This window comes from Sinocyclocheilus rhinocerous, unplaced genomic scaffold (assembly GCF_001515625.1).
Source record: "Sinocyclocheilus rhinocerous isolate Xijiao unplaced genomic scaffold, SAMN03320098_v1.1 scaffold1584, whole genome shotgun sequence".
In the NCBI taxonomy this organism is placed as follows: Eukaryota; Metazoa; Chordata; class Actinopteri; order Cypriniformes; family Cyprinidae; genus Sinocyclocheilus; species Sinocyclocheilus rhinocerous.
The window spans coordinates 203,389-223,373 of NW_015641037.1; the positions used below are offsets into that span (position 1 = coordinate 203,389).

The following is a 19,985-nucleotide window of genomic DNA, read 5'->3' on the forward strand; positions in this document are numbered from 1 at the left end:
ATTCAGGAACAGGCAGGTGGAAAATGGTCCTTCTAGTACTTTGAAGTAATTTCTGTAACAATTTACAAAAAGTTTCAAATTGTTTACATTAGTTAAGCAGATAAGTATCAAATACAGGGAATTCCTGTAATACAATCAGTCTGGGTCCAAAAATGGTCCTTCTAGGGCTTTAAAGTAATTTTATTGACACTTCACTAATGTTAACAACTGTAAAGTATAAAGATACTGAATACAGGTAATTCTTGTAGTACAATGAACGGGCTGGTAAGAAAATGGTCCTTCTAGTGCTTTAAAGTAATTACGGTGACACTTTACAATAAGTTTCAGTTAGTTAACATTAGGTAGATGTGTATCAAATACAAGGAATTTCTGTAGTACAATGAACAGGCAGGTATGAAATTTTTCCTCTTGGTGCTTTAAAATAATTGTAAAGTAAGTAACACTTTACAATAAGTTTCAATTTGTTTACATTAGTTAGGTAGATGGCTATCAAATACAGGAAATTACTGTAGTACATTGAACAGGCAGGTATAAAAATGGCCTTCTAGAGTTTTAAAGTAATTTTGATGGCACTTAACTTATGCTAACAAATTTAAACTTATTGTAAATTATATAGGTATCAAATACAGGAAATTCGTGTAGTATAATGAACGTACAGGTGGAAAATGGTCCTTCTAGTGTCAAAGTAATTTTGGTGACAATTTACAATGAGTTTCATTCATTGACATTAAGCACATATATCAAATACAGGAAATTCCTGTATTTCATTGAACAGGCTGGCACGGAAAATACCTTCTAGTGCTTAAAAGTAATTTCGGTAACACTTTACAATAAGTTTCAGTTAGTTAACATTAGGTAGATGTGTATCATGAATTAACAATCAATAATACTTTTACAACATTTATGAATCTTGGTTATTGTTAATTTTTACAGATACTACTTTTTAGTTACATTTTAAATTGACAGCCTAAACTATTTTGAACCAACATAAATTAACAATGAACAAGAATATTTCTTATTTGCCTAGATTAATAAATTCCGTTAATTATTAGTATGATACCCAAATTAACTAATGTTAACTATAATTGTAAAACTTACTTAGAAAAAAAACGTAATGTAAAGTGTTACTTTAATTTAATTTAAAAACATATTGAAAGACAAATAAATATGATTTAAATAAATATGAAATTAAAAAAGTGCAATTTTTTTTCACAATCAAAGAACTGTCATATTTGGAACATATTCACAACACAATACACAAATTAAAGGCATAAAGAACTACATTTGTTTTTCATGTTGATTTATAATTAAATTAAGACTAAAGTCGAGGGTAAAGAAATAGGGTAAAATGATAAAAACAAATAAATCAGAATGACACATCCCTCCCAATGCTACCCTCTCCAGTCAAGCTGCCTTTTCTTAGATATCTTTTCTTACATATCTATTTGACATCATTATCTATGAAGGTTCTCAAACCATAAATGAATGTACGTGAACTATGTATACACTTTTTATATATATACTTGTATTGAGTATATTAAATTTATATTGTATGTTTATGTGGAGATACAGCTAAATAAGACCTTTATGAGGCTACATTCCCCCGAGTGTAAGATAAAACAAACTTACCATGTTAATAGAGGTTACACAGCGCACACACACACACACACGAACACCGCAAAACAGGGTAAAGGGGCCCAAAGACTTTTTTTTGTCTCGTATGTTTTCTTCTCAAATGCGTACCTCAGACACACAGACTCGCTGGGAAAAATCTGGAGTGTTTTAACGTGACAGATCATCTCTACAGCATCCCGTCCAGGTTCTTCTCGGCCGTCTCCTTGTCGCTGTCGGCAGTGGTCTCCTTGGGGCTGTAGGTGTTGTGATAGTCCTGCAGGATTGTTACGACATCGTGATGGCCGAAATGAATGGCCTCATCCATGGGAGTGTTACCCCACCTGTATGGGGATCGAACGGCAAGTTTAAAGGAACAGCATCTGTTGTGTGCTGTTGATTATCATTTTAAGTAATTTCTTTGTGTGAAAAATTAAAAAAAATAACTTAAATGGAAGACAATGGGGTGAGTGTACACAACAACCATTAAAAATATACGATTCATAACATTAAATTAAGCTTCATAGATCAACTAAAATGTTGAGGCAATTACATTTTTTTTTACTTGTAAACAACAAACAATAAATGCTTAAAAAAATGAATTATTCATTTATGATACGTAACTAATAAATAGTTAAACTTATAAAACTTGTTCTAACAACATACTGTAAAGTGTTGCTATAATTTAATTAAAAAAAGATAAATAACAGTTATAGTCTTAATAATTATGTTAAAAATAAAAGTAACATCCAAAATAGTATACAATCCACATTCATTTTTTTCTATCTGTAATTTTTATAAATATTATTATTGAATGAATTAAATCAATGTTTATTTAATGTTAAATCTATTATTTATTGTTACACATTACTTATTCCTAAAATAAATAAATTAACTAACAATAAACAATACTTTCTCAGCATTTATTAATCTTGTTTTTTATTTATTTCAATTTACGCTAATAAATTATAAATCGATATTAACATTAACGAGTAATCAATGCTGTTGATTGTTAATTATTAGTTTATGATACCTACCTAATAAACGTAATGTTAACAACTTCTGAAATTTAATTCATAAACTATTTTTTAAAGAAAAAATAATTTAAATTAAATAATAAATAAATTAAATTGATAAAACTAATAAAACGTAAGCGTTAATTAAACAAAATAATTAAATTAATTAATAATAATTATTAATTGCAATAATAAATAATAATTAACTGCAACCATCGTGATAATTAAAAAAAAACATCCACAATGTTACAGTATCCATTTTCATTTCTATAAACAATTTTATTTTATATTATATTATGGCTAATAAATTTATGGATATTTAAGCACAATGAATTGACACATAAATGCTTTCAAATGTATGAAAATATGTATGAAAATATATTTAAAATAGCTAACAATAAACAAATCAAGATGGTCTTAGAGACAATTTCTTGAATACAGCTTTATTACATTGCTGATTTTGTGACCCACTTTTGACATATAGGAGGTTTTAACAGTTATGCCACAAAACAAGTGAAACAAGTGAAGATCTTTGTTGCAGTATTTCATATTCTTACCTGTCTTTGGGCACCGGGTTCACCTTACAAGCTTCTAGAAGAAAACGTACAACCTCAGTGTGACCTGAAAAAAAAAAAAAAAAAGTGCATATTAGCAAGATTTCCACTCAGCACAGAGAGAAAATGAGGTCAGGCAGAGGAAACAAACAGCAAGTCAGCAAGTCAGGGGGTTGAAGAGCGTGATAATATCTATAGTTGCAGAGTTTGATGAGTTCCTGGCACTCCACCTTCAGCAGCAGCTACATGAAGGGCCGTCCGAGAGTCGTAATCTCTCTGCTCCATATCCATCGACGAGAGCGCAAACCTGCGCAAAGCGCAAACACACGTGAAGTTAGAAACTCAAGATTTAAACTGCACAAATTGTGTTCAGAAATGCAAAAAACATGATTTATTGGTGGAGCGGTACCTTCTCAGAGCAGACACGTCTCCAGTGTAGGCCGCAAACAGCAGGTTGATAACCGACTTGACCTGGAAGAAAACAAGAGGAGTCGTTTGTGGTGCATTAACGACATCACGATGATATCATATTGTTGCGAACTTTGCACAAATCGCGAGAAGATCCCAAAGCCTGTTGTAAAACAAAAGGACAGTTAAACAAAACTAACACATACTTAAACGACAGTTACAATGTTTTCAAAACTGGGATAAAGAAACAAAATGCACACTACGTTAAATGAAATTTGTGTTTATCAATCATTTATTAAACCACAATGAGAAAATAAATAAGAACAAAGTCTACCTAGTTTAAAGAAGATAATCTTATTGGCACAAACAAATGGTTTTTAAAGAGTTGCGCATATTTCACATTGTCACATTTCATAAAGTCAATAATAATACTGAAAAAATAAAATAAAACATCAAGTTCAAGTAGTCATTTTAAATGATGGCAAGTTTAAAACATTTCTCAATGGAAAGTAACATATAATTCAGTAATCTTTAAGCACATTCCTGGATTTCAAGAGGCACAGTTTCAGAAATGATAAATGATTCTTTAAACTTATAGTACAATGAAAAACCTACAGTAAATATTTAATTCAAGTGAAAACTGGGTTACAGATGTAGCTAATCACAGTCGACCAGTTCCGCTCTGGTTAGCGTTAATCACTTGTTTGGTTTGTAATACAATGTCTAAATTCCTTCCTTTTATGATATATATATATATATATATATATATATATTGTGCAAACAAATGAAATTAAACATTGTGAATGCAGAATTTATAAAGTTACACAAATTTTGCCTGTTTCTTTCAAATAGATTACATATTTTTCTTCACTTGAACTCCAGTACTGACTGAAATAAGTTAACAAAACATGCAGACATTCTACAAACATTTAGACATCACATTAGGTAAAAAGGGGATCAATGAAAAATAATAATTTAATTATGTACAAATAAAATAAACTTTAAAGACCAGGGCCCGTATTCACAAAACATTTCATCTTACCACTAAGAGTTCTCCTAAATAGCAGTAAAGGTTTTTAGCTTAAAACCTATTCACAAAGCTGCAGAGACAAACTTTTACTAAGGAATAGACAGAAGTCTTAAGCTAAGAGTAAGGGGGCGGGGTTGACCTTATTGCTATGGATGATGTCAGCATGCTTACTAACTATGCACACAGTGATTGGCTGATAGTCTCTGTCAGAGATTTATTCTTAGAAATACTGTAGAGCGTGATATTACGTTGCCACATTCAAATGTCACTAATTAAACAAGTATATGTTCAGCTAATTGTCGGCCTCTTGCATGTGTGCTTCTCGTAAACAATTAGCGGATCTGCATATAAATGTTCTTTTAATTAGCAGAGTAGAATAATCATGGCTGATAGTAAGACATGCAAACATAAAAGAAAACCAAACTGGACGCAAGAACAGCTGTTACTTCTTGCCCAACTTGTTAATGAAAATAAGGATATTATCAAAGGAAAATTTGGAGTTGGGATAACCTTCAAATAAAAAAAAAGATGTGTGGGAAACGTGCAAATAAATGCAGTGTGTTTCTAAAATGTTTATGTTCCGAGGCAGATTGCTGGCAAAAGCAATTTTATCCCTGCTGAAAAAAACTATACAAACCATCACAGAATGTGTAATGGTTTTACTAGTTATAATGGGAATTGTATTGGTTTTACTGGAAACTGTAATGGTGCCTGTTGGTCTCTACTGGTAATTGGTAGCCTTCTATTGTTGGCTTGTTAAAACCACTAAATCCTAATGGAATATGTCCCAAAACACACTACAGGAAACCATTTTTTAAATGGTTTTAATGGTTAAAAGTTGATGGTTTGTAATGTTTGTGATGGTATTTGTAGTGGAAACCATTAAAATTTCTGTGATGGTTTGAATAGTTTTTTTTCAGCAGGGAGGATAGTTTGTGATTTGGTTTTAGGGACTTAGGAGTCCTCTTCACTACTCCTAACGTTTCACAGATTTAGGAGCTAGTTTTAGCGCTAAAACACTTTTTGAAATACTCTTAAAGCTAACATTTAAGAGTCCTAAATTTAGGACTGACACGCCCATTATTTTTAAGATTTTCTCCTAAATCGGCGAGTTAAGACCTACTTTTAGCCTTAAGATGTGTTGTGAATACGGGCCCAATTCTTTATGAAAGTATTTGATGGTTATGCGTCAGTTTTCTTTTTTAGAACTCTGTACGGTTTAAAGGCATGTTATTTTTGTGGAGCTAGCAGCAACAAACAAAAATGACAAAAGTACTTATTGTTTCCTGAACCTTTAAGAAGTCATCAAGATCAAAACTCAATGCTGCTGTGTCTGGCTGGTTCAGACGTTTAAATAATGTACTTATTTTCTCATAGGCCATATATCTTTTCACATTAATCTAGTATAGGAGAAAGTATTTTAACGGTGGGGGAAAACAGTAAATATATGACCGTCTTATACTGATCTTTTACAGTTTTTAATAATAATACAATAAACAAAGAATCACAATATTACTGCATCATTACCCAGATACTGATATCATATTGCATTGTTTGGGCCTTCCTGATTCCTTTAATTTTAAAGTAAACAAATTGCACGTGAGGTTTAAAGGTCTTTGGCTTGCTTTATAGTATAAAAACCAACGAAACCTACACAAACAAAAAATAAAACAAAACACAGAACCAACAAAACCAAACCAAATCTAAAATGACAAAACAAAACCAACTACAACAAAATGAAAAAAAAACTAAAAAAACAACTAAAACTAAACAAACAAAACAAACAAACAAACCAACTAAAACTAAACAAAAAAACAAACCAAAACCAACTAAAACAAAAAGCACAAAACCAACTAAAACGAAAACAAACAAAACCAACTAAAATGAAAACAAACAAACAAAACACAAAACCAAAACCAACTAAAACAAGTCAAAAAACAAAACACAAAACCAAACCAAAAACAACTAAAACAAAAAACAGTTCTAAAAACAAAACATAACAACCTCTTTAATCCCAAAGACTGATTAACTAAAGAAAGTGACTGCATGATGGGCTGACAAAACATGGAAGGAAGGTTGGGTTGCGCTGTCGTCTCTTCTAGTTTCTTTCCGCCACGCTTTCCATCCTATAGACTACAGTGGTGGAACTGTCCTCGTCTGTTTCGGCAGGACAGACTTTTTTCCACAATTTGTCAGTGAGCGCTAGTTCCTTCTGAAGGCTCGTGTAGTCCAGCGGTTCGAGATTCTGCTGCTGCTGCGGTTCAACCAATACGGACATGGATAGATTATCAGATATATGATCATGGAATTTCCTGCTTGGATTAGTATGGATGGCAGAGAAAGAAGAAAACAAGGAAACGGTGGAAATTTAAGCAAGCCAGTCAATCAGAACAGTGCATCTCAGGAGTTATTTTCAAGTGAAGAAGTGTAACGGACATATTTAGGCTGTATATTAGCAGGTGTAAGTAAGACAAGCAGTAAAATATTTTGCATCCTAAATTAAGGCACATGGATAGTAGAGGAGTTTAAAAGCAGAGAGTACGCTGGTCCTCCAGCAGAGGGCAGACAATAGAGAGGAAAAGAAATATGCAATTGCTAAGAGAAGTGAAATGTTCAATAATACAGATTAAGATTGCAGGTCAGTTAGCATAATTTGGTTTGTCAGTTCACATTCATTAATACATACGCACACACTAATAATATGTCAAGATTATTAGCATTAGTTGCATCTAGAGGTGGGACAGTGGCCCCAAAAAGTAAACGGACATTTAAGCCATGCTTAATGAAAAAATGAATTGCATTAGATTTAAAAAAACAAAAACAATATCAAACAGAAACAAACCAAGTGGTATCTGCAAACTAACATAAGTTTTCTGAGCTATTTTGCAATGACAAAAGTGTTTTTGTGGGCTTTTTAGAAATGCCTTATGAAATAATATATAATAAAATCATTAAATGTCATATCACGCTATGTTATTGTACACTATCATATTTATTAATAATTAAAAAAATTAATTATATATATATATATATAATTTTAAAGTAACGTTTATAATTATTTTATTATTTATATACATTACTTACTATACATATATAATGAAAATAATATTATAATTTTAAATATTTACAGGGTTTTGTTTTATACACACATGTACACATAGATGAAAACCATCTTATAAACAATACAGGTCAAATAATTACTTGATAATAATAGTTTTGTCATATAAGTTGGCAAAATTAACCTTTAATGGATTTACATTATATAGCCCTATAAAGTGTATATACACAAAAAAAAAAGTGTATATACACTTCATGCACAAAATACTTTTAGTTGGTGTATACACACACACACACGCGTTTTTGTAAAACAAAATTTTTGTACATTCTGATAACTTTTTAGGTGTATAAAACTAAAGCAAAAGGTCAATTACATATTGACGATGACATACATTTTTTTTCTTATTGTCCCTATGAATGTACAGTTAATATTTATTTTGTACAACAATATTTGGACATTTACGCCGGGTTATTGCCCACCCCAGTTGCATCAGCTGCATGCTGTTTGTGGTTGGAAGGACAGATCTGTCACTCACCCGCTGGTCTCCGCCCTCTCGGCGTGGATCCAGTTTCTTGGCAAAGTGGCGTAAATTATCATAGTTGTGGAAATTACAGAGCTGGACCAGATCCTAAAAGAAAAAAAACTTAAATCAATGCGAGCGAGAGAGACACGATTGTAACAGATTATTAGCTGAGATTATATAGATTTAGTACCGTGCAAAACTGGATTCCTCGCACGCTGTTGCCCAGTTTGTCAAGAGGAGGAGACCAACACATAATGCCCATCACATTGGGCACCACCAGCAGGATGCCTCCGGAAACACCTGATTTAGCCGGAAGACCCACCTACAATACAATGCACAATCTGAGTTTGTTGCAGATTGTGAAAATGGTTGTCTTACATTTGAAAGTAAAACCATCAGACATTTCCCCAGGTGTGTACGTGTGAAACTCACATGAAAAGCGAACTGCCCAGAAAAGTCGTACATGCCGCAGGAGTGCATGAGACTCAGAGTGTTTTGTACAGCCTCGGGGTTCAGCACACGCTCGCCCGTGATTGGACAGAAGCCGCCGTTCGCCAGGGTGGCAGCCATCACACTGGCACTTTCGCAGGTTACCTCAATGGAGCACAGCTAAACAAACAAAACAAAAACATATTTGATCATATATTACTCATATATAAATAAATATTAATTCTTGAAGGAATAACTGATCCAAAAATGAAAATATGCATAAAATGTATTCACCCTCAGGCCACCTGTGATGCAGATCTTGAATCACTTGCTCAACAATGGATCCTCTGCAGTGAATGGGTGCCGTCAGAATGAGAGCCCAAACAGCTGATAAAAACATCACAATAATCCACACCACTCCAGTTCATCAATTAAAATCTTTTGAAGTGAAAAGTTGCATGTTTGTAACAAACCAATCCATCATTAAGACGTTTTTATCTTCAAACCATTGCTTCCAGCTAAACTACCAGTGCATAAAATACCAGTGCTTCCTCCAGTGAAAAAGTCCATCCCCTGGTGTCCTCTCACATCAAAACCCACCAACATAATTGTTTACAACAGTTTAGAACTGTTTTGGCCTGTAAACAGTGCTTGATCTTTGCATATTTCTCTCCTGATTTAGAAGAAACAACTTTTTCACTGGAGAAAGAAATATTATGGATAGAGGACTCATATTTTAGATGGAAGCAATGGTTTGAAGTTAAAAACGTCTTAATGATGGATTAGTTTCTTACAAACATGCAACTTTATACTTCAAAAGATGTTAATTGATGGACTGGAGTGGTGTGGATTACTTTGTGTGATGTTTTTATCAGCTGTTTGGATTCTCATTCTGACGGCACCCATTCACTGCAGAGGATCCATTGATGAACAAGTGTTGTAATGCTGCATTTCTCCAAATCTTGTTGATAAAATTTGTAATAATATTTCTTAATTGTTGGAAGCCTACATCTACTGGCAGCTATTCACATATTCAACACTCATTTCCAAACTGACAAACTGTGTACGAAAAATGCTGTTTAACTTATACTAACCTGGAAGTAAAGGTCCAGGATGGAGATCATATCTGTACCCGCTGGGAAGCACTGCAAGTATGGGGAGAATTATTATTATTATTTTTTTTACAAAATAATGTTTTTAGTGAATTTTCAATGATACCTAATTGCTATAAAATGTTTAAACACATACCTTCTTTTCCTTCAAGTAGTAACCAATGGCAAAGTTTCTGTCACCTGACAGCCGCTCTGACTGAAACCTACCAACAACAAGAAAGTACTTACAGCATGAACTTTAACTCAATTTTCTTACATTTTCACAAATATATTGCTGGTAAATTTCAAAAACAATTATAAAGAAATGGTAAGTAACACACTGAATTAAATGTGAATTTTTTTAACATACTCCAATAATGTTTGTTTAATTCACAACTTTTTAGCTGATTGTGTTTTAATATTGATAGTTTTATTTAACATTTGATTACTTTTATATTTTCAATTTTGAAATGTTTAGTTGAATACTTAACACTACTGTTAGATATTTGTACTTTCATTTGTTCTATTTTTACAGTGTTTCAGTTGTTTATTATTGACCGTTTACTTAATTGAGAAATATCTGAAATTTCACTTCTATTGGCCTCACTTACGTAGCATTGCTGAAACCAACATATTCATTTCCTGCCAACTTCTTCATAAAGTTCATCACCTAAACCAAAACACGCAATTAAATGCCGCAGCTCTCAACATGATTAACAGCAAGAATCTAAAAAGAATTACACTGTACTATTATACTTACATAGTCAAACTTCTCAGCGTTGCTTACACCTTGCTGAAAGTCAAAAACAAACTGCATGAATGCGGTATATCATAGAAATTAAATGTTTTGTAGAGTTACACACAAACTTTTCAATGCATAGCCATTCCAGTTAAAGGAAACTACCAAAATATTTATACATAGACATTATAGACAGAGGTTCTATAAATTAGACTGACAGTTGTAGTACATTTCAAATGAAGAATGGAAAAAAAAGGAGTCTAGCTCACTAGATTTGAGTAGCATCATTGAAAGAAATAAAGGCAAACAGTGTTTGTGTCCAAGTAAGTACTATTATTGCCGTGGAATCACAAATGTAAGTTGTTAAAGGGGTGTGGAAAACTCAGACAAAACTAAAAGATTAAAAAACAATAAATTGTCAAGTAATTTGCACTGTGTGTTGTCTATAAGTTAGTTTTAGTAGATTTCTAGAGAAACTCATGCAATGCATTGATTTGAGGCTCTTAAGTTCTTTTCCACATTGAAGAAATATTTATTTACGCAAACAAAAAAAGTATTGTATCTTACTAAATACGTGAATTTTTCAGTTAAAAGGTACAAAACAAAAATTAAAACACAAATAAAGCTTGATTCGGAAGAAATGAAACAGAATTACATTCGATTTTCTGTCAAAGCAATGGATTTGTCAGACTTGCGCTAATGTAGCTTAGCATTAGCGTGGTTTGAAATTTGTTCAATGAGTTAAAACAAATAAATGAAAGGGAAATTACCAACATCTTTGACCTGTTGGAGGGTCAAAATTTTCCCACAGTTCCTAATGCTGTAAAATACGCAACAACAATAAAACCACAAAAAGCCTTCACACAGACATCACACATTACCACCCCGACAGGCCTGAGAAAGATGCGTATCATGCAGAGGATTTACCTTTAACGCCACAAACTGTCATCACAAATTCGTAAATTACGAAAAAAGTTATAAATACATGTTTGTAATATCGTTCATAATAGTGTTAACAGGTAAACAAAGCCCTGCATTTCTAATAGCAAGAACAGATTGTGGCTTTATTTCAAAAAGACGATATTATGCAATTCTGTCTGCTCTCTGAAGAATAAAAACATTTTCAATGTCTTCCTCTCATCTCTTCCAATTTATTTCTCAAGTGTTTATTATTCTATCGCACTGCCCTTTCAAATTCCTGGCCATCATTTGTTCTCTCTCGCATCTGTTTGCTCTTTTCCCCTCATCTTCCCCCATCTCTCTCTTCAATATAATCCTTTCAGCGTGATTATTCATAACCTTAATCTGATGAGAGAGGGAAAATAATCCGATTAAATCCATTCGTCCCTCTGATCCGTTCTCACGTCAAACATCCACAAACACATCAAGATAAACATTCGGCAAGGCACTTTGAAGTTATCAAATTAGGAAAAATACAGGAATTCTCTTAAGGAAGCACAGCTAACGCAGTTTTGGGCCCCCCATTTTATTAAACAGTAGAAAGATGTAAAGATGAGAATGCGTTTTACCTTGAGGAGGGAGGTGCAAACTATGGCGCCAGCGTTTACCATGGGATTGTGAGGTTTATCTGGAAAAATAGATGAATTAATTAATAAATGAAGATGACTTAGAGTGAATGAAGCTTATTTTTGGGAACATTAAAAGAATAGTTCAACCAAAAATGACAATTTGCTGAAAATTCACACACCCTCAGGCCACCCAAGGTGTAGAAGAGTTACTTTTTAGATTTAGATAAATTTAGCATTAAATCACTTGCTCAGCATTGGACCCATTGCAGTGAATGGGTGCTGTCAGAATGAGAGTCCCAAACAGCTGATAAAAACATCACAATAATCCACAAGTAATCCACACCACTCCAGTCCATCAATTAACATCTTGTGAAGCCAAAAGCTGCGTGTTTGTAAGAAACAAATCCATCAAAGTTAAAAGTTTTTTAACTTCAACTTTTGGCTAAAATATGAGTCTTCTGTTAATAATATTGCTTTTTTCCAGTGAAAAAGTCATCTAGTCTGAATCAAGAGAGAAATATGCACAAATCAAATGTCCAAAAAAAAAAAAAAGAAAAACGTCCAGAACAGTTCTAAACAAACATGTCAGTGGATTTTGATGTGAGAGGACAACAGGAGATGGAGTTTTTCGCTGGAGGGAAGCATTATTATGGATTATGCACTCATATTTTGTCCTGATGTGACAGTTTAAATTTAAAAACGCCTTCATGATGGATTTGTTTCTTACAAACATGAAGATTTTCACTTCACAAGATGTTAATTGATGGACTGGAGTGGTTTGGATTACTTGTGGATTATTCTGATGTTTTTATCAGCTGTTTGGACTCTAATTCTGATGGCACCCATTCACTGCAGAATATTAATTGGTGAGCAAGTGATGTAATGCTACATTCAAAATCTGTTCCAATGATCAAAACAAACATATCTACATCTTGGGTGGCCTGAGGATGAGTCGTCACCCTAAAATCTCATTATCGCAAGGCATCCAGACAGTTTACTTTGAGGTTTTCTGCAATTCTCATTACTTTTATTTCTTTTTAGATTCTTATACTGTAATACGATGATTTTTTAAAACGTACTATAGTATAAGTTCATTATTACATATAATTTAAAGGGGTCATATGATGCGATTTCGAGTTTTCCTTTCTCTTTGGAGTGTTACAAGCTGATTGTGCAGTTTTTGTATTAAAGTAATGAAAATGAGAATACCTTATGGTAATGAGAATTATAGAAAAGAAATGTGCTAAATTGTCTTAAAATGTGTGATAACGCAAAAAACTATTTAATTTCTTCATCAATATTTTCATTTTAGCTATTTCTTCAAGCAAAATGTTTCAGAAACATTCATCTTAGAAATCCTTACCATCTTCGTCAAGAAAGAGTTTGTTAAAACGAAGACCGCTGGGTTCCTTCCCTATAAAGCTGTGCACGTATTCAGTGCCATGATCGTGAACAGCAACTGCGTACTTTAATGGTTTCACACACGACTGCAGACAAAATGGAACTTTCGTGTCACCCGCAGTGTATCTGTAATACGCAAAATGTCAAGCTCAGCATAAATGTTTGATAAATTAAATTATGTTCACCAGAAAATATTAAAAATCAAGCAAAATCAAAACAATGTAGCAATTGTACTAAAGACAGAAATCTCACCGTTGGCCATCTACAGTGCACAGGGCAACGGCCCAGAGATTAGGGCTAAATTTCGCTAGCTGAGGAATGTAATCTGCCACCTAATACAATAAAAACGTGACAAAACACAATGTAAAACAATCTGTAATCAAATAGCATCAGAAATTCACACTGCGTTGGATTATAAGCGTACCTGGCCACCTGACAGTGATTTAGCGCTCTCATAAATTTGATCGACGTGAGAGGTAAATGACTGAAAGTCGGGAATGACGAACTTTTTCCGGAAAGCCTGTGTTAGCAACACAATATTGCTTTGCACACACCTGAAGAAAGAGAAAAGTGAAGATCATGATTTATTTTCATTATCATCAGTACATTCATGAAAATTCAAACTGACATTAAAACAAACGTTAAAAAAACATTTTAGGAAGATAAACAGAAACAGAAGATAAAACAGAATTATTTGACTGTGATAAACTAATTCATGATTTCCTATTATATTTTTGCTTTCAAGATTAAATACTGAATGCAAAATTGTCATAACTACAATACATCCACAGATCATTCTACAAAATGGTTCAGCAAAAATTAACAATAAAAATACAACAAAAAAATCTAACAAATCAGTATTGGAGCTGTACGAGGCAGTATTATCTTAGTATCATTGATATACAGTACTATTAATAGTTTTTGTTAATATTTTGAATTAGATTTGATTAGTACATTTTCTATTTTAACTTTGTTTTTTTGTCACCAAGTTTATTTGTAGTTGATGTAGTTTTAGTTGTTTTAGTATTTCAACTCAAAACTAAAAATGTAGTCAATTTAGTCAACTCAAATGTTTTTCTTTTATGGGTTTTATGGTTTTACAAGCACTAATAATAAACCTGGTATAATGTTATGTTCAGGCCTTGAGCCATTTTTATGTCTTTTCTGAGCGAAACTAAATAATTCATATACTGCAGGACTTTAAAAAAATCTGTGACCCCTGATTTAATGTGTCCTTGGAAAATGGCTGATATATGAAACCTCATGCTTTAGTAACAGCTATGGGATTTTGCCATCTGAATATTACACTGCAACTTCAGTTAAACCCTGGACCACAAAACCAGTCTTAAGTGTCAATTTTTCAAAATTGAGATTTATACATCACCTGAAAGCTAAATAAATAAGCTTTCCATTGATGTATGGTTTGTTAGGATAGGACAATATTAGGTCAAGATACAACTATTTGAAAATCTGGAATCTGAGGGAGCAAAAATAATCAAAATATTGAGAAAATCGCCTTTAAAGTTGTCCAAATGAAGTTCTTAGCAATGCATATTACTAATCAAAAATTATGTTTTGATATATTTACGGTAGGAAATTTACAAAATATATTAATGGAACATGATCTTTACTTAATATCCTAATGATTTTTGGCATAAAAGAAAAATCTATAATTTTGACACATACAATGTATTTTTGGCTATTGCTACAAATATACCCCAGCGACTTAAGACTGGTTTTGTGGTCCAGGGTCATAAATATGTTAAATGGACACTACAGCCAATATATTCTTATTAAACTAAAAACTGTAAGCCGGTTTTCATTTCGATCTTTAGGCAAACAGGGTTAAGTTTAATATAGCCCATATATTTACTTTTTGAAGAGATGTCGATCCAGAGCGCCATCTGATGTGGTCTTCAAGGTGACCTTTAACATCTCCATACACTCCTTAAGACGAGGGTCTCCAGTACGCAGTCCTGTGGCTTTCAGCGCCTGAAAAGCAACAACAATTAGCCTAAATTTACAACAAATCTTGTGTTTTGTTTAAAACCCAACTATTTGGTCTATAAACCAAGATATGTGCTATAAGAGATATGGTAGCAATGGCCTTGTTCTCCTTGGCCAGCTGGGGTGTGGTTTTACCGTGGTAAATTTGTGAGCTGGAATTTTCTCCTGACCTTCTGCAATGGTGTAAAACAGCAGATCTTCCAGGCTGGGCAAAATGCCTGCCTTCCTTCTCCTGTGACGTGAATAGATACACAGAGAATCCAGTAAGCAGACAGAAAACAAAAATAGATAATTTATTCAAGGAAAAGTGTTTATCAGCAGCAGGAGAGGTCGTACTGAGATTTCATGTCATTTTAATTTCAGAATTAATCTCATTATGCCAGTCAGTATGTTTCACAATGGATAACAAAGATTTTTTTTTATTTTTTATATATAAAACCAATTTCATTTGTCAAAAAATCATTGTAATTTTCAAAAAGCATTAGGCCCAAAATATATCCTAACAAGTCGTATTCTCAAAGTCTGCCACTAGGGGTCCATTAGCATAAACGTTTTTTTTTTCCTACCATCAGTTTTCTCTATTTTTAAACTGTCAAGGAAGATCAACAATTTGAGGAGAATCTTGCTACGCAAGTTGTTTAGAATTAGTTAAATTGATTATTAGCTAGCTATAACGCATATACATACGCATATTTGTGCGTAACATTTGGGAAAATTGAAGAAAAATACATTTTACCATTGACTGGCATTGTGAGATCATCTGAAACCCATTTTTCCTCAGAAAAAGTTAGTCTGTTAGAAAAGGTGGTTATTTAACATAATTCAGGTTTGCAAAATGTAAATATGTTAAGCAGGATCTAATTAAAGCATTTGGGAATAAAACTCCCTTCTGCAGATTCAGAAGTTCCAACAATGGATTGCATTCTGGGACAGCTACACAATCCCATATAAGGCCTCGAAAAAGAGCACTGGTTTATATTCTGACCACAATCTATCCAGAAATGAACTGAAGAGTGTTTGGACGTTATTTAAGTTGGTGGAAAAATATTGTTCTTAAATCCATTGTGGGGTGAAACAATGGCCACCAAGGATTTGTGATGTCATTTCAGGATGATACATGTGGTTCTAGAACACGGAATGGGAATGTTCTTCAGCGGGGAAAACCAAGCAAAGCATTTTGTAAGAAGTAATTGGAAGAAAGACACCAAATAAAAAGGAACCAGATACTTACACAACAAATGTAAAGTACGTAGACAACCAAATGAGAGAGGAGAAAAAAACAGAAATGAATGAGACATCAAGACATATAAAACACTGGCAAAATAAATAAACATATAGGTCTAGATAAATACACATGAATGCACATGTTCTAAAACTAAGTTCTAAAAACAAACTGACCTTGACTGAATTAAAATAGAGATAAAAGGTTAGTTAATGACAGACCCACAAAATGAAAATCAAATTATTAAAAAAAAATATTAATGATACTACTAATTATACTATTGTTAATAGCCTTTGGAAACGACACAGAGGGGAAAAAAAGAATGACCTCAAAACATTCAAATTTTGGTTGATAAATTGGCTTTGGCGATTTCAGTCTATAGTCCAGACTAGTATTGGGGAAAGTTACTTTTAAAAGTAATGCATTACAATATTGTGTTACAATACTCCATAAAAAAGTAACTAATTGCATTACAGTTACTTTTATTGGAAAGTAATGCATTACATTACTTTTGTGTTACTTTTTGTCACCTGGGCTGGGTTTGCTTATTTGTTTTTAATACCAAAAAAAAAACAAAGGTTATATTTGGCAACTATAAAGTCCTTTTCACACCAAAAGTGAAATTAATAAGTCTCAGCCTTAAGGAAGTGCCTCTGCACCTCCCTCCCAGTTTCTCTCAACATGTGGACAGGAGAGCTGTTAAAGTAATTCGTGTTACTTATTTGAAAAAGTAACTTAGCTATTTTGTTGTAAATTTAAAAGTAATGTGTTACTTTAATAGTTACTTGGAAAAAAAGTAATCTGATTACGTAACTTGTGATGCATTACCCCCAACACTCCAGACTATTGATAAAACGCTATCAGACACACACTATTGTGTACAAACATAGCCAGCGCTCTGAGGCAGGCTGTCTGACCTGGCAAGGCATTAAACTAGAACACGTAACCCCTCCCGTCCCAAACTGACGGAGAGTTAAGCCTTCACTTTCTAGCAAGGTCTCAGTTCTGATCCTCGCTAATGCACCGCACGTACGAAACATACTTTCTGACGCCGCTATTTTTACACACAAACACACTGGAAATAATCCACTTGATGACACGGCTAAATAAAAACACTGTTTATTTGTTTTAGTGATGGGATGAGTTATATGAGATGAGAAAGTTGCTAAAAAAACAGGATTAGCTTGATTAGCATCCCCACTGGGTTGCTTCTAAAATGTATAGGCTAAACACTTTCAGTAAATTTTATACTTTTAAATAAGTCACCATTTCTCATGACATAACTTCTATTTCTTATACAATGTTTGATAACAGTAAATTATTGTACTTAAAAAAAGCTAAAGCTATTGTTTTTGTCACCATCCTTAAGCCGCATTATCAACATCTAACCTACATTTCAACATATGAGGTAAATTTCACATCAAGGCTGAAATCCAAAGTTTTCAGTCCATAAGAAACCAATAAATAAATAAATATCAGTCTCTGTGCTGAAAAAAAAATCACTTTTTATAAACAGTCTCAAGTACAATTGCTAGATTCTCAATAAAAAAAAGGCCTGTGGTGTTACCACTGTATTGAATGGTACAGTGAATATTTAAAAAAGAGTGTGTTTGTGTGAAAGCAAAGGTAAAAAAAAGAAAGAAAGAGTCAATGTAGGGAAATAAAATAACTGAAAATGCCTCCAGAAGAATTGCAAACCATGTCTAAACGTCCTTGCGGGGACAGCTGTGTGTGTGTGTGTGTGTGTGTGTGAACACCTGGAAGTGAAATGATTCTGTAACAATATCTTCGTTATCTTCTTCCACCTCAACGAGAATTGGTCAAACAACCGGCAAAACAGCTGATATTATTCGCATGCTCATAGATTCACTACAACATATTTTGGCCTGCAGCGACTAAAACACCAGAAAATGAACCAGCTGCCAAAAATTGAAAAGTACTATGGTATTACTATGGTATGTGTCAGCTGGTGCTATCATGTCAGATAAACCTCGGATGTCAGCGAGTCTGAGGTGATTCATTTTACACTCCCTTTAGTGTTCACAGGGTTTGCATTAAAACCAACAAAACCCACTAAACTAAGTAAAATTCACATTTATTTTAGTTTAAACAATTTTTGTTTACTATAAAAATTACATATATTGTTCACATTACCAATCTAAAAAGGCATATTTTTGAATTATCAATTGGAAACCGATATGAAGGCCTGTTAAGACGAACAATAAATATAACGATTACTAGGGTTGGGCGATGTCTACCAAATTGGCATCGGACGATGTCTACAAGGAAACATTGTGATGAATGATGACATCGGGGGGCGGGGTTAGGGGGTGTGCCCGAAGCGTGAGTCCGTTTGCAGAAAGGCACAACAAATAACGCGTTCTACGGAGCCACTAAAGGGACATGGTTAGCCGCTTGCTAGCGGTAGACTGTTACATTACAGTAGGGCTGGGCAAAAAAATCAAATGCGATTTTCATGCGAATCTCGTCAGTAAAGCCGCTTCTTGTGATTAGTAGTAAATCTCCAGCACGTGCTTTCAGATGGAGCGGCATTTACTACACAGAGCCGTAGTTCACTGACAAGCTACACAAAATCGCGTTCAAAATCGGCAATGAATCGCCTGCGATTTTGAACGCGATTTTGTGTAGCTTGTCAGCTTGTGAACAGCCCTACATTACAGTACATGGAAGTTCACTTACTACATACACAGAGTAAGGAGAGATGACTGCTAGGACAATGGCGAATGATTTGCAGATACTGAGCACCACTGACAAATATCTAATCTTGTAAAATGTGTGGTAGGTACTGCCGCTCCGTAGTATAGAGTCCGTGTGATCGCGAATCTCGAAAGTGAAAGTGAAAGTAAAATGAGAGCGCGCATTCGAGTTAAACAAAATATCTAGTTAACTTGTTCCTCAAACAAAACTTTGAATACGCTAAAAGACACTATTCTTGCATACTTTGGAAAATCTAGCAATTATTTCATTTTCAAAAGTGCTTGTATTAGTCAGAGATAACTTCAACGATGCCGGGTGATGTCTGTCAGCCATCGGCGATGGACGATGGCATCGTCTATCGGCCCAACCCTAATAACCCTAATATCATACATACAGGTGCATCTCAATAAATTAGAATGTCGTGGAAAAGTTCATTTATTTCAGTAATTCAACTCAAATTGTGAAACTCGTGTATTTAATAAATTCAATGCACACAGACTGAAGTAGTTTAAGTCTTTGGTTCTTTTAATTGTGATTCTGTGCCGTTATTGTGATGTTGACTTCTGTATCTTCTGTATTTTACAATGATTATTAAAACTAGTTTTAGTTATTATTACAGTTTGTCATTGGTGTGAATGGTGTGAATGGT

At 33.6% G+C, this 19,985-nt stretch overlaps 1 protein-coding gene across 3 annotated transcripts in view; it reads right to left on the reverse strand.

Annotated features, from left to right (window-relative positions):
* Positions 1 to 1,201: 1,201 nt before the first annotated feature.
* The window catches only part of LOC107754246 (glutaminase kidney isoform, mitochondrial-like), a 23,989-nt gene continuing 5,205 nt past the window's right edge, over positions 1,202 to 19,985 (reverse strand). Inside the window, exons 2-18 of one of the 3 annotated variants that reach the window (XM_016570620.1) lie at positions 15,532 to 15,622; positions 15,263 to 15,381; positions 13,814 to 13,943; positions 13,642 to 13,721; positions 13,352 to 13,515; positions 11,989 to 12,047; positions 10,481 to 10,513; positions 10,332 to 10,390; positions 9,878 to 9,944; positions 9,724 to 9,774; positions 8,633 to 8,809; positions 8,391 to 8,522; positions 8,213 to 8,305; positions 3,591 to 3,652; positions 3,412 to 3,488; positions 3,185 to 3,248; positions 1,202 to 1,955 (exon numbers count right to left, since the gene is read on the reverse strand). In XM_016570620.1, the coding sequence (XP_016426106.1) occupies positions 1,802 to 1,955; positions 3,185 to 3,248; positions 3,412 to 3,488; positions 3,591 to 3,652; positions 8,213 to 8,305; positions 8,391 to 8,522; positions 8,633 to 8,809; positions 9,724 to 9,774; positions 9,878 to 9,944; positions 10,332 to 10,390; positions 10,481 to 10,513; positions 11,989 to 12,047; positions 13,352 to 13,515; positions 13,642 to 13,721; positions 13,814 to 13,943; positions 15,263 to 15,381; positions 15,532 to 15,622 (1,612 nt within the window). In that variant the 3' untranslated portion in view covers positions 1,202 to 1,801. Of the gene's footprint in view, positions 1,956 to 3,184; positions 3,249 to 3,411; positions 3,489 to 3,590; positions 3,653 to 6,590; positions 6,874 to 8,212; positions 8,306 to 8,390; positions 8,523 to 8,632; positions 8,810 to 9,723; positions 9,775 to 9,877; positions 9,945 to 10,331; positions 10,391 to 10,480; positions 10,514 to 11,988; positions 12,048 to 13,351; positions 13,516 to 13,641; positions 13,722 to 13,813; positions 13,944 to 15,262; positions 15,382 to 15,531; positions 15,629 to 19,985 lie in introns of those variants that run through there. The other 2 variants (XM_016570619.1, XM_016570621.1) reach the window with 2 other exon arrangements.